Source organism: Nymphalis io, chromosome 19 (genome assembly GCF_905147045.1).
Source record: "Nymphalis io chromosome 19, ilAglIoxx1.1, whole genome shotgun sequence".
NCBI classification, from domain to species: domain Eukaryota; kingdom Metazoa; phylum Arthropoda; class Insecta; order Lepidoptera; family Nymphalidae; genus Nymphalis; species Nymphalis io.
This window is the reverse complement of record NC_065906.1, coordinates 6519889-6534980: the sequence shown is the minus strand read 5'-3', so window position 1 is coordinate 6534980 and position 15092 is coordinate 6519889. Positions and strand designations below refer to the sequence as shown.

Sequence of the window (15092 nt, the reverse complement as noted above, 5' to 3'; positions counted from 1 at the left end):
GAACTAGATACACAGTCCCGTACAAAAATCATTTTAAGACTGTCCCTTAATGTGTTTATGTAGTTGTAGTTGAAACAAAAACACATTAATGCAAATTCAATCTTAAGATCATCACTTACAATTGTATTCACAACTCATACACATATTTACACATATACATTTATCGATCGACAATAGCTGGTCTACATACATTACAAAATCAACCTTACGTGTTTAACTTAAAGTAGAATTTAAAAAACCGAACTGTTCAATGAATTTATTTTCATACTCAAATTTGAAATGCATTTTTTCTTTGTAATTAAGTCAAACGTGTGTTTTGTGTTATAAACATAATTTATTATTAACAGGGAAGGACATTAATAATCAATGAAACTAAGATAAATATTGTCTATATTATTTATTTACATAATCAATCATCAAAATCAAAATATAGTTACATATTTATCACTTTCTAAAAAATGCTTCGAACGTACAACGCTTTGTTGGGTCGGACGTGCTATTATAACAGATATCCACACCGCACAGGATCTAGAGGAAAGCCAAAAACCATTATAAAATATCTCATCATCAATTTAATCACATTTAGTCAAAAAAAAACAAGAAACAAAACTGACTAAGATTTTTTTTTGCAATAACTCTTTCATTCTCGCTTTGGAGTCGATGCTGAGCCTTTAGCTGGCCTAGTAAAAACAAGAACTTGGCTTAGTCGGTTTTGTTCATATACGTCTAATTACAGAGCCTACTGTAATCTTTCAAAAATAAATTTGAAATTTGATTCAAAACTGTCCATTAATCACGGAATAATCGATGTACAAACATAAAATAAAAATCCATTCAAATTGAGAACCAACTTCTGGTTAGTCAGTTAAAATTTAAATCAATAATATTTTACTACTATATTTATAAACACATTAAAGAAGTTAATTAAACAAAGGAAATGCATAATCATATTTTTCATACAAAAAAAAAAGAAAATAAATTAACAACAGCGTCTCTACCAAATGGGACAGAAACAACCTATGTAAACCGAACAATTCAAGTGGGTACGCGATAGTATGAATAACACGTTTATCAAGTGTCTTTACAACTGTCACGCTTTATATCTCGTGGTGTTTAGTACGATTTAGTTTTAAAAAAATGTTTTTCGAAGATTTCCTGTCGAAATACCAGTATTTACAATACAGTGATAACAATTATATAATGATAATATTAATACTTACCGAAAATATTAAACTCCATCGTTTTTTTCAACGAGCATTGAGACATGTTTTCTGTCGGCGCGTCGGAATAGTACTAAATTAAAAGAGCACCCAAATGTTCAAATGGGTGTTTGGCATTTGGTGAGGACGTTTTTTGAAGCTGATTGCGTATCTAGTTTTTTTTTAGAGATCGAAGGTTATAGAAAAACCAATATGTATAGTATAATTTCAGTAACTAATACAGGTAAGATTTAAACAAAATTTATTTTTTTACATTTTATTTTTAATAAAAATATTTCGTGTAATTATTTATATTACATGATCACGAATAATTGTATTAAATGCATATGAATTATAAAACAACAGTCTCTCGTTGTGTTGTATACAAGCTAGCAGCAAACACGATGTCACGTTTAATTGCAGTAGAAGCTTCCATCATTTTAGCTTGTAGTTTAGGGTCTCCTATTGCTACTGCTGCATCTTTTACGTCGACAAGTAGCTGTAATTAATAAAAAAAAGTTTAGATAAAAAAGTGTGTATAACTAATATATAACACTTTATATATAAATGAAATTTATACTGGAACACCCGCCATCTTCTGGTGAAGTTTTATGTTTATTGTTTTAGTAGATTTTTTCAGTTGAGCATTTCAAGAAAAAAACGTAATTTATTAGTATATATATTAAGTATAAACAATATTTTATCTTTTTCTTTCGAGTGTAAAGTAGACAGAGAAATAAGTGTGTAACGGCCTTACGTTGCTGCGACTGTGGCTGTTTAGTTAAACACCAATTTCGCTCTTTCTATCATTATTGATTTGTCATTCGAAAGAAGAAAACACAGCATTGTTTAACTAATACCCAAATAAACGTTTATAAATAAGGCCGTAATTATCCCCTTGCTATTTTTTGTTTATGCCGTTAATATATTATAGAGATCACGTGAAATACTGAAATACTGATTTAAAAAAAAATATTGTGGGCGGAAAATACCGAATGGTAATTTTATTTACAGTATGTCACTAGATTTTATATATTATCTTTATTATATTTTTGCTCGAAATACTTTGTTTAAATCCAGTATGGTAAATGTGATACAGTAAATTTCTTAGATAGTAGTACATGAGTAATACTCTAACCCCTTATTGTAAAATAATAATTTTTGTAGTCTGCCGATTGACCATAAGCAAACAAAGTAATTAAGTTATTCATTTGCGGTGTTTAGTTGGTGTTCATTTAAACCATCTTTTATTCTATCAGAAAAAACGCAGCATCGTAATCAACCCCTAAACAATATTAATTGTAGGTAAAGTGGTTGGTGTTTTAAGCTTTGGTAAGAAATGTATATAAAGAAGATCGATCGTGATCGAATCATTTATTTTTTAAGGATTACGCACAGGTGGTTCCTTGTGGTTACCACCACCTATGAACACCTCCAATACCGGTGGGTTCGCAGGTGCATTGCCGGTTTATTAAGCTAAATAAATATTAGTACAAACAATGGAACATTACCTCGTGCAATTGTTGGATACAACGCACAATAATGCCCTCTTGCACATCAGTCAGGTCTATAATCTCTGCGAATGGTTTCTCAAGCGCCCACTCGTACACCACGCGAACTAGTCCGAAGTTTAACCGTTCCGCTTGTCCCTCGTATTGTCCCACCTGTGACAATAGGAACTCATTCATTTTAGAAAAAATAAATATATGTGAAATAATATATTGAAAAAGTTTTATACTGCCCGTGGATATGTATAACTGGTGGTAGTGCTTTGTGCAAGCTCGTCTGGGTAGGTACCACCCACTCATCAGATATTCTACCGCAAAGCAGCAGTACTTGGTATTGTTGTGTTCCAGTTTGAAGGGTGAGTGAGCTAGTGTAATTACAGGCACAAGGGACATAACATTTTAGTTCCCAAGGTTGGTGGCGCATTGGTGATGTGAGCGATGGTTAACATTTCTTACAATGTCATTGTCTATGGGCGTTGGTGACCACTTACCACCAGGTGGGTGGTGGCCCATATGCTCGTCCGCCTTCCTATTTTATAAAAAAAGCATAACAATTATGTAGAATGAAAATCCACAATTTTTTTAGCAATTTTCTTACCATATATTTTGCCTCAGTGGCAGTCAACTCTTCGTCTATTTTTTCGATAGCTTTAACTCCGGCAGCCAACTTCTCCGTCAGAACTTGATCCACTCTTGTTTTCGCTTGGAAAACGAAACAACTAAGCAACGCCGCTATTTCTGCTGGATTTTTATCTGTAAACACATTTCTGAACACCAGCTCCGATATAATCAGTTCATTGGTTCCCATACAGCAAGCGACTCGTCCCTTAAGTATCACATTATCTTGATCGTCGATGTAGTTCAGTTCGCGTAACACCATGAGACGTCGCTGGTAGTCGGGATACAGAGCTAGGTTTTCAAAGGACAGCAATCGTTTGTATTTGTCACGCTTTCTCTCGGCTTGTTTTCGCTCATACACTGTTGCAAATTCACTTTTAAAGTTTGCTATATCCGTGTTTTTCTTTTGTTCATCTAGTGCAGCCTGAAAAAAAAGCAAAATGAACTAATAAAAAAAACTCGGTATTATTTTGTTGGTGACGTTATTAGTAAGAAACGGTTACTTTATTGTCACCTATGATGGAAATAAACATATGACAATTTAAATTTCATATATAATGTTGTGTGCAAAAGGATTAAGTTTCTGTAATAATGAATGATAAAACGGGAATTTTTGAATACGGTGTTAGCTACAGAGTCTATTACAGAATTATTTTATGACTCGTCTATTTTTTTTATCCCAATCGCGTTCGGCCAATTCGTAAGCCCGTTCGCTAACGTGTACTGGAGACTTAACAATACCAATATATTTATATCATGAAGTTTGAAATCGTTCGGCGGTGACCTTGAGTCGGTTCATGTCGTCGAGCGCGTGCAGGATCTCCCCGGAGCTGACGGCGAGCGCGTGCGTGAGGCTGAGCGCGGCGGGCGCGGCGGCGCGCGTGCGCTGCGCGTGGGCGGCGCGCGACAGCTCCAGCACGGCCGCCGCGCACGACGAGCCCACCGGCGCGTCGCGGAACCTGCGAGCACGCACGTAGCGTTACACAGTGTTACCTATTATAAATGCTTCGATGCTTATAACGAATTTTCATTCAACTACACCTAATGAAGTTGGTCAGATGACGTGTAAGTCAGATATTTGAAAAAAATATATAAATAGAGCTGAAATTTTAAACACACTTTTAGTGCTGTTGACAATATATATATATATATATATATATATATATGTATATATTTTCCTTGTATTTGTATTTTCACAGACGTGTTGTCCGTACCTTTATTAAACAAAGGTCATTTAAAAAAAATGTGCTCGCATGATTATCACAATCTACATTTTAGAATTAAAAACATTCGACGTTGTCAAATGTGTGATAGCTGGTGACAATATATTCAAGTCAGATTTCCTATCCCATCGGATTATGAGAGAAATGGAATAGATATAGCACTTGTGCACACATACTTGTGTCCAGCGCATGGGTGATAGGAGACCTTGAGATTGGTCGCCGGGCTAAAATTAGTCAGGAGGACATTATACTCACCACCATGAGTGGCGTGAGATAATCTAATCTAAAGGGGAAAATGAGTAAGCGGTACCTTTGCATTTGCCTCTTCTCCCAGTCCTGGATGATTATATTAGCGTCAATTTTGAGATTCATTTTAGTTACGGCGACTACATTCTTTGGCGCTATGCATAGTATGGTATGATCTGCAGTGTTTTCTTCTGTGCCTACAATGTATAATATTTTATTTGTACTTCCATTCGCATATTAACCCATTTATATTGGGTCGGCGTAGTAGATTTTCTAACAATACAAGAAAGTAACTTTAGCAGAGGTTACATCATGAACATATTATTTTATCGGCTATTACATCTATTAAGGTGGCGAAAAGTTTGGCTCAACTTAACTTAGCCAAGAACCACGAGACTAGGTTTATACACAATTTAAAAATAGAACAATTAATATCTATATTTTTATTTAAAATACTTTCAGTACAAATATATTTACCTATGTAATCGTAAAGCGCAGAAAAACTAAGCATTCGGTACCAGTTCTCGTCGACGTCGAAATTATACCTCATCGTGTCTTCTTCAACCGTGTTGAGCACCAGAACTTTGTAAGGATTTTGTCGGGGACCTGAATCAAATAATAACAAATACCAAATACCGACTCAAAACGGATTTAAGGCTTTACAGTACAGTAACAGCCTGTAAATGTCCCACTGCTGGGCTAAGGCCACCTCTCCCTTTTTGAGGAGAAGGTTTAGAGCTTATTCCACCACGCTGCTCCAATGCGGGTTGGTGGAATACACATGTGGCAGAATTTCGATGAAATTAGACACATGCAGGTTTTCTCACGATGTTTTCCTTCACCGAAAAGCACGAGATGAATTATAAACAGAAATTAAGCACATAAAAATTCAGAGGTACTTGCCCGGGTTTAAACTCACATTCATCGGTTAAGATTCACGCGTTCTTACCACTGGGCCATCTCTACTTTTTAAGGCTTTGAATTTTGTTAAATCAAAAAAACAATTAAAGATCGTTTGCTTCAAGCGACAAAGTTTTTTTACCAAACTAAAGTTAAACAAAAATCTCATAGAAATTACTCTAGTTATTTCGTTATACGCAAGTAAAAGGTTTTATATGGTATCAATTATACATTTCCCTTAATATTTGTGCAAGATTGAAACGGAAATTTAGTTAATAATTTTTTTTTAAGAGCAATTAAAAATATGTTTAGTAATATAACTCACCGCTACTATTTAAATATATGCCTAACTGGTTAATATAGGGTCCCGCAGACAGTATAAGTACTTTCCCCGGTACTAGTTCCTTAACAATTTTAGGCTGGTTCAGCAATATCGGCATAATATCGTTCAAGACGTCGATGTACGCCGCCGCGGTGTCGTAGAAGGTCGCGAGGGGGGCCAGGTGCGAGGGGAGGGCCGTACCGCACTTCTCCGAATATTCCTTTTCAGCTATTTGTAACTGTTTTCGGTAATTATCTGCTTGGCATATCTGGTGGAATTCACGGAACGAACGCTGCATCATGCCCTCTACGGATACAGTTGCGACGCTACAAAATGTATACATAATTTAATTGCTTTAATTCTTTTTGGATAAAGAAAAATAATTAGATGTTACAATTTAAACAAGATATGTGCTTACCGCAACAAGCTGAGGATCATGGCGTATGTGAGGCGGAACTGTGAGGAGAGTTTGTGTGGCGTGCCCAGCATCATGCCCTTCAGTGTCACCTGATCCGGCACGCCTTCCTTGCACAGAATTATCACTGTACCAGTGTCATCCAGACCTTCGTGCAAGATAAACTGTAGGTTAATTGATTATTGTCGATTATAATTTCCATAAATATGAACGGATAAAATTTGAGAGAAACACTAAAATATGAACAAAATTTCAATTTTATGAATATTGGTGTTTTTAATTCTATTCTTAATAAGCCTTCGAGTGTTTCGGCAATTAAAGTATATGAATTTATTAGTGATTCTCTCAAACTGAATTAGTCTTAGTTTTATAGCCTTTTTTTGTTTTAATTTAGCGTGTAAAGATGGGGCCGACATATAGGCTGCCTACAAAGGTACCTTAAAAAAAAGAAATGATAAAATAATATTTTCTATATGTATAATCCAAGTAGACAACCGAGTGCATTGCCAATATTTTTAATAATCTACGTCACCACAACTAAACGCGTGTGCGATTTAAAAATATATATATTTGCAGTTGTGTGGGACTGGCTTAAAATTTGATATTAACATCGCTTAGCGGCCGTGATGGTGATGTAATTATCTAAATCTCACTATTTAAATAAATTCAAAGTTAAATGGGTGAGCCATGAAGTATCGAACAGTACTGCTTCCCCCTTCCTTCTTAAGTCCACGCGAGCTAGTTCTCGATGTCACCGCCTAACTGTGACATCAACTCCATCGCGAACAAAGAAATTTGGCAACTCTTTTCTTTGTCGCACTTCCAAAAAATGGAATTCCTTACCAGCTCACGTGTGCCCCTCCTCTTACAACCCGGGTTCCTTCAAACGAGGTGTGAAGGGGCATCTTGCGGGCCGGCAAGGCGAAGGCGGCTAGTGCAGAACGTTTTTCCCGTCTGTACTGGCCGTCGTCGCGTTTGGACTCTACTACCACTTACCATCAGGTGGAAGTAGAGTCATTTGCCCTCCCGGCGAATATAAAAAAAAAGTACAGAAACAGCCTGTTAATGTCCCACTGCTGGGCTAAGACTTCCTCTCTCTTTTGAGGAGAAGGTTTGGAGCTTATTCCACCACGCTGCTCCAATGCGGGTTGGTAGAATACACATGTGGCATAATTTCTATGAAATTAGACATATGCAGGTTTTCTCACGATGTTTTCCTTCACCGTCAAGCACGAGATGAATTATAAACACAAATTAAGCACATGAAAATTTAGTGGTACTTGCCCGGGTTTGAACCCACGATCATCGGTTAAGATTCACGCGTTCTAACCACTAGGCCATCTCGGCTTCATGAAGTATAAGCCATCGAGTATGTGTCATGAAGCCGACCTCTGCGTCCGGCGCGGCCCGCCATCTGTATGTACTCGGCGGGCGCCAGACTGCGCGACTGCAGCCCGTCGAACTTGGTGATGTCGTCGAACACCACGGTGCGCGCCGGCATGTTCACGCCCATCGCGAACGTCTCCGTCGCGAACAGGATCTTCACCTGAAATACGCACCGTGCGTGATGACCTCACCGATGTGCGCCACTAGCCAACTGCACGAGCGTGCACGCAGACACTGGTGTCAACGGGAACTTAATAAAAGTACAAATATATATACAACGTTGTCACCGTATGAAGTCGTTTTTTTACAAACAAAATATCCAAAGGTGTGTTTTGCAAGTGTAAAGTTGCGATGTTTGCTTTACTCAAATAAGGGGTCAAACCGTTTTTTTATCCACCCTCTACTTATCTAGCGTCTTTATTTGTACAATTAAAATAAATTAATGGGGAGAAAAGTAGGACAACAAAAAAATCTTGAGGCGGTTGTTTCTACCCATTTTGGAGCTAAGACAAAAATATATTTCTGAAGAATTAGATAAGATTATCCCTATCTCCTAAATAAATTGAATATGAGAGTTTCATAAATTTATGAAGAGGTCAAATAATTTAGTTATTATATTTCCAACGCTACCATTCCAGGGACTTTTGGATCTCCCTTTGGACCTTGATTCATCCCTTGCTTGGTGGTAAAGAAAAAATGGTGCGATAACCTGCGTGTGTCGGATGCTACTCTGCCATCATAAGTTATATAGACATAGAATAATTTCCAAAAACCGTCTTCTTCTGTGTTTGTCTAATGCTGATAAGACTGTAGCATATAGTAAAAAATGTATAATATATAATTTACTGCTGACTTGGACCCATGGATACTTTGATGGTTCTTTATACCGAGACAAAACTATTAAACTTTAACGAGAAATTGAATATCAATTTACTCTGCCGGGGCAGCAAAATGCTTCCCAAAAGTAAATTAAAAACTATTTTAATCATAGGCTTATTTTAGTATACTCACATGACCGGATTGGAATAACATTTCAACGATTTCCTTAAGTAATGGCAATATTCCACTGTGATGTACACCAATACCGTTTTCCAATACCCTTTGTAATCGAATAACCTGAAAAATATAAAACAAACCTTAAATCTGACTTTGAAATAATCTATTTTATGTAAGAGAGATAGACAATACCTCATCACTTTATAAGCAAAATTGTTAGAGCGAGATACATTTACATTTGTTAGTATATCGTTGCAGATGAAAGAGTTTTTAGCTCACATTACTTTTTAGCTAACATTTTAAGTGTAAAATATTTTTGAGTGTTAAATATATAAAATTACATTTTATCAATCCGTAGTAGCCTTTTAATGTCCCACTGCTTTGCTGAAGACCTTCTCTTCCTTTTTGATGAGAAGGTCCGAGAAGATTTTTGAGAAAAAGCCGCCGACCCAGTGGTAAGAACGCGTGAATCTTATCCGATGATCGTGGGTTCAAACCCGGGCAAGCACCACTGAATTTTCATGTGCTTAATTTGTGATTATAATTCATCTCGTGCTTTACGGTGAAGGAAAACATCGTGAGGAAACCTGCATGTGTTTAATTTCAATGAAATTCTACCACATGTGTATTCCACCAATCTGAACTGGAGCAGCGCTGTGGAATAAGCTACAAACCTTCTCCTCAAAAAGAGGAGAGGAGGCCTTTATCCCAGCAGTGGGACATTTACAGGCTGTTACAGTTACGGTAAATATATAAAATATACAAGACCATAAAATAATTACAAGCAAAACATGAAAATCTCATATTCATAACTCATTAAGGAATATCTTTAGATGAGTTTTACTTACTTGAGGCAATTTTCTATCCGGTTCCTTTAACCGCTGAAGACACCTCGCGAAGAACGATCGAATGTAACCCTTTTCTTTCGCGGTAGTCAAATCGACAGACAACAAATTTTCTGCATTTTGGTCACACCTTTATAATAATTAAATAAATCAGACAAATATTTGATTTCTTTGAACAAATTCAGCAATTTAAAGTATATATATACTTAAATATAATTTATAGTATTAAAATACTTACCTATTCCGAGACAAAGTGAAGGCCACGACCGGTAACTTGTCTGATTTTCGAAGATGGTCTATAAAAGCCACCCACATTGTTTGCTCTGCTTTCGGATTTCCGAATTGTTTACCACCTAATTATAATAGACAAAAAATTTAATTAATGAAATTTGAAATAGGCTATATATCATATATATAAATATATATATATGATATATTTCAACCATATGTGGAGAAAGACGAATAAAGAATTTTTGAATTGACGTGATATCATTCTGTCTGTTCTGTCTGGAGTGGTGATCTTGAATAAAATCTACGGCATTACAAGTAAGGATGTTGAGTAAATAAAGAAATAATAAAATAACTTAAAAATACCTTTAGGTCCGAAACTTTTCTTGTACTCATTTTCCCGAGCTTTCTTAGCGGCCACAGCTTCGTTGTAACCACGTAATTGGAAATTGCCTTCTTGATCGACTACCAAGAATCGTTCGTTTTTGGATTTCCCGCCAGATCCTGTATAGTAAAGAAAAAGCTGTTATGTGTATGTAATTATGCATAATACCATGAACTACAAGGGATTTCAATGAAAATATTTAGTATAATGAAATTACAAGCACGAAAAAAAAATCACGTGGGCTCGATTCAGAATTCAGGAAGTTAAAGAAGCCCGAGGTTTTTTTTTTATAGAATAGGAAGGTGGACGAGCATATGGGCCACCTGATGGTAAGTGGTCACCAACGCCCATAGACATTGGCATTGTAAGAAATGTTAACGATTGCTTACATCACCAATGCGCCACCAACCTTGGGAACTAAGATGTTATGTCCCTTGTGCCTGTAATTACACTGGCTCACTCACCCTTCAAACCGGAACACAACAATACCAAGTACTGCTGTTTTGCGGTAGAACATCTGATGAGTGGGTGGTACCTACCCAGACGAGCTTGCACAAAGCTCTACCACCAGTCTAATGTCACTATATTATCATGATCAATTTACCTGTATATAAATAGTGACACAGTGGTACGGGTCTCTTCGGAGTGGATACGACGAACACTTTCCGCTTCTTCGTGCGTCCCACCCAGTCCGCGAACTGCAGCGTGTTAGGTACAGTCGCGCTCAACATCACTATACTGACATGTGCCGGCAATAGGATCAGCACCTCCTCCCATACGTAGCCGCGCTGTAACGATTGCAATTTAGGTTTGACGCAATTAAATATAAATGTATTATTATATTTTTAATACAATACTATTTAATATAACGTTTAATAGAGTTTTAAAGTGAGTGTAGTTAAAATTATAAATAATAATAATAATATAATAAATTTATTTATTCTCTCCCACAGACAATAATGTGTACATATTTTTTATAATATATATAAATACAGTTATATGTGGGAGACAGGAGCCCAAACTAGGTTGCCCTGTGCTAAGGGTCTCCTGGTTCCCCCTCTTGAGTAAGGAACTATTTATTTGTTTAATTTTATATATAAATAAATCCATTTAAAATATATTACATCTGTTCTAAAAAAAATAAGTATATATACGCACCTCGGCATTATTTATATAGTGAACTTCATCAAAGATTACAAATTCCAAATCTCTCGTGACGTCAGATCCACAGTACAACATGGAGCGTAAAATTTCCGTGGTCATGACGAGACAAGAGGCTGTTGCGTTTATTTGAAGATCGCCCGTCAATAGACCAACCTCACCAAACATTTTGTTGAAATCATTGTATTTTTGGTTTGAGAGAGCTTTAATAGGAGATGTGTATATTGCTCTTAAAACATAAAAAATACATAAATAGAAAAAAAAACAAAAACACAAAAAGTATATAAAATACTTTTTGTGTTTTTGTGTTGTTGTAGATAAATAAAAAAAATATATTGAAAAAGTCAATATTATAGTATATATATTATTTAACAACACAAAAAGTATATAAAATACTTTTTGTGTTTTTGTGTTGTTGTAGATAAATAAAAAAAATATATTGAAAAAGTCAATATTATAGTATATATATTATTTAACAAACCTGGTACAATTTCTTCTAGACATTGCTATAGCATATTCAGCCACCACCGTTTTACCAGCAGAGGTATGAGCGGCAACAAAAACATGATGACCTTCTTCCAACTTCAATATAGCCTTTCAAATATTAAATTCAATGATATATAAGCAATATCTTAAGATTGGGAATATTTGTGTGCATATGATTTTAATGAAGTGGTTCAACATAAAAATACATTTCGTTCTAAGTGATATTTAAAAAATAAATTATACTACTTCTCCAAGGGCTGACAACCATTGTTTGTGGTTTCCACAGTGACAATACAATGAGGCACATGTATTATAATTAAGGCAGTAGATAGTATTACAGCCATTAATATATGAAATTGTAGCCATAATAGATTAACTAATAATACAAAAAGAAAGAAATTGGATAAATAAAAATATATACATATATACACATATATATGCTATTTTTAATAAAAAAATAGAAACTTAGAAGTACTCATCTGTTTATAAAGTATTACAATATTTATATAATAATGCAAGCTAAATTGTTCAATGCTCTGTTTTTTGAAAGAAATGAAAAAAAAAAAAGTGCAAAATAAACTGTGTCTGAACTGAATGAATTAATATTACCTGTTTTTGGAAGATATCCAATTCAAATGGATATGAATGTGCCATATCTTTTATTTTCTCTTTAAAATCAGGTACAGGTAAAGACACATCAATCATCTCTGCCCATTCAGTAGATGTTACCCCAAGTTTAATAGCCGAGCTAGTTATATTAAGGATTGGTATTGTGGGAAGTTCTACAGCGGGCTTTATGACAGTACTTTCAAGGAAGTTGTCTTCCTCGGGGTCCTTTTCTACATCTAGTTCCAATTTTTTAATTGGTTTTGTCTGTGGGGCTTCAGTTTCGTCATCATCTTTCCAAAGACCTAAATAAAATATTTTAATTATACTTACTGTATGTTGATCATTTTATCTTACACATTATAAGATTTTACTTAAAAATTCTGTTTAGAGGCTTATTAGTTAAACAATGCTGTCTTTTTCTTCCAAATGTCAAATCAATGATGACAGAAAGAGACAAATAAGTTTTGAACTAAGCAATGTATATAAGTTTTATTTTATAATTTATAATCAAAACATGACTATTCAATATTTTAAAAATTTGTGCTGAGATTATTTATATATTATTACATTATTTCAATAAATACTGTACCTATTAAATGTGAAGATGTGTCAACAACTTCTTCCAAGTTAATGTGGGTATCTAAGTTGATTTCTTCACTTTTTTCTTTTTGATTTTCATCTTTGTTTTCCGGTTCCAGTAATGTGATTCCATCCGCAGCAAAGATAACACCTTCTTCTGAACCAGGTAGTGTTGTCAGCAGTTCTGAAATATATTAGACATATTTTATACATTTAAATACTTAATTATACATATTTATTTATTCAATCAATATTTAGCCAAGAATATATAATGTAAACTATATATAATGCCACTGAAGGGACATTGCACATTTTATGGCGTTATTGAGAGTTGTTGTTAAATGGAGAGAAGAAAAGTCAATATTATTTTACTATGTATTATAATATTATTTACTGTTAACCAGTATAAAACTTTTAAGCAACAAACATTAATATTTAAATCAGATAACAACGCTTATTGAGTTCAGTTTATTATGGGCTAGATATTAAAGCAACAAAATAATGTACACAGCTGCAGTTTTTACTAGTTTGGACAACTTAGAAAGTATTGTTTACCACTTTATAATGATGTATTGTTGTATGTATTATTGAGAGTGGGTGTAATGCTATAGAGTGTATCATTGTATGGTAAGACAAGCAAAACCGACCAAAGTTGAGTGATTTTGATGCTTTAGGGAGTTTGTTTGTTAAATCAAGTGGCATTATATGGTCTTTATGTTGTATTTACAATTATATAATTTTATACATAAAAATTTAAAACCTTCTCCTAAAAATTTTCCGGGATCATCATCTTCCAAATTAAGTGTGATCTCTCCACGTTTAGCAGCTTCATCAAGCATTTTTTGGAGTTCTTCTTCGAAGCCAGCTGGGAGGAATGGATTTTGAGTGGTAGTACCTCTAGTGGCCAGACTAGGTGGCAATGGTGCCCTAGACATAGAGAGGTTCTCTTCATCATCATCAATTGGTATGCTGACTTCTTCTAGGTCTATTATTTCTCCAGTAATTGGATCTCGAACAACCTAAATATGTCTATCAATGTAGAGAAGCAATATATATATGATTACCAATATAAACAGCATGCGATTAAAAGTACTTACTTCGAGTGTCGTATCAAGTTCTAATTCAATTTCATTTTTTTTAAACAAACAGTCAATGTCTGTATTTCTATGCCAATGAGCCTCAGATCTTTCCCATTTATGGATTGATAATCGTTCTGGTTTTAACAAATACTCTTTAACTTTTTCTCCTAAATCTTCAAATATCGGTGGCGACTAAAACATACGGCAAAATTAATAATTATTTCATAACATAAATGATAATGTCTTGCCTCACCTTAAAGTCAGAAAATAATTCATCTTCTTGTGCAAGAGACATTTTTCAGGCGTAAAATCATTGGTATTTAAATTAAAGTTTAGTTCAATTGTCTCCTTACTTCATAAATACCGAATTTGACAAATCGATACCAATGAAGTAGGATGTATAATGTTTTTAATGTCAATTGTCAAACGTAACAGCTGTTGGGTTCCTTTAGGTTACCATTAGTTAAAAAAATATATTTCTTCTAGCTGTCTGCATAAATGCTTATAAGGAAACTAACAAATTCAAAAGTTTTTATATGCTATTATATTATATGTTTTTAATAGCTATTTTATGATAAGGATAAGCGCAATAAATCTGTCATTTATGTTTGTTTATTATAATTTCTTCAATATTTGCATATAATAAATATAGTAAAGGTTTTTAATCGAGTAATATAAAAATACGGACACAACTAAAAATACGTATAATTCAAAAAATAAATCAACTTTGGGGGAGACATTATAATACATAATAATGTTAGCTTCTGTTTATCTATATGAATTTTTCGAATACGTTCGTAATATGTTTAAAAGTATTTAATTATATTAATCTAATAGATCACAGAATATACTTACATGTGCAATTGTTATACTTACCTACAGGGGTGGATTTTTTTATATGCAACAA

At 34.5% G+C, this 15092-nt stretch overlaps 2 protein-coding genes and 1 long non-coding RNA gene across 3 annotated transcripts in view; 1 reads left to right on the top strand and 2 right to left on the bottom strand.

Moving 5' to 3' along the window:
• LOC126776038 (transcription initiation factor IIA subunit 2) overlaps positions 1-15092 on the top strand; it is a 61135-nt gene that overhangs the window by 27142 nt on the left and 18901 nt on the right. The gene's annotated exons all lie outside the window — the stretch shown is intronic.
• Positions 381-1282, bottom strand: LOC126776043 (uncharacterized). The gene is made up of 2 exons (XR_007669928.1): positions 1221-1282; positions 381-528 (listed from the first exon to the last, which is right to left on the bottom strand). It is a non-coding gene; the product is annotated as an uncharacterized LOC126776043 (long non-coding RNA).
• LOC126775934 (helicase SKI2W) lies at positions 1461-14560 on the bottom strand. The gene is made up of 21 exons (XM_050498117.1): positions 14439-14560; positions 14204-14377; positions 13867-14125; positions 13117-13290; positions 12528-12829; positions 11914-12026; positions 11430-11661; positions 10876-11059; positions 10253-10390; positions 9897-10011; positions 9662-9788; positions 8829-8933; positions 7821-7977; positions 6435-6579; positions 6020-6342; positions 5272-5400; positions 4859-4991; positions 4110-4284; positions 3306-3749; positions 2711-2863; positions 1461-1698 (listed from the first exon to the last, which is right to left on the bottom strand). Exons 1-21 carry the CDS (start codon positions 14478-14480, stop codon positions 1552-1554), a joined length of 3771 nt encoding a protein of 1256 aa, XP_050354074.1. The 5' UTR covers positions 14481-14560; the 3' UTR covers positions 1461-1551.

Excerpts from the sequence above, each read along its gene's own strand:
- LOC126775934 (XM_050498117.1), bottom strand. The coding sequence starts at position 14,480 with ATGTCTCTTGCACAAGAAGATGAATTATTTTCTGACTTTAAG. Across the intron at positions 9,789-9,896 it reads TTCACTTTGTCTCGGAATAG|GTGTGACCAAAATGCAGAAA; the intron begins GTAAGTATTTTA and ends ATTATTATAAAG. Across the intron at positions 6,580-7,820 it reads GGGCCGCGCCGGACGCAGAG|GTCTGGATGACACTGGTACA; the intron begins GTCGGCTTCATG and ends TCTTGCACGAAG.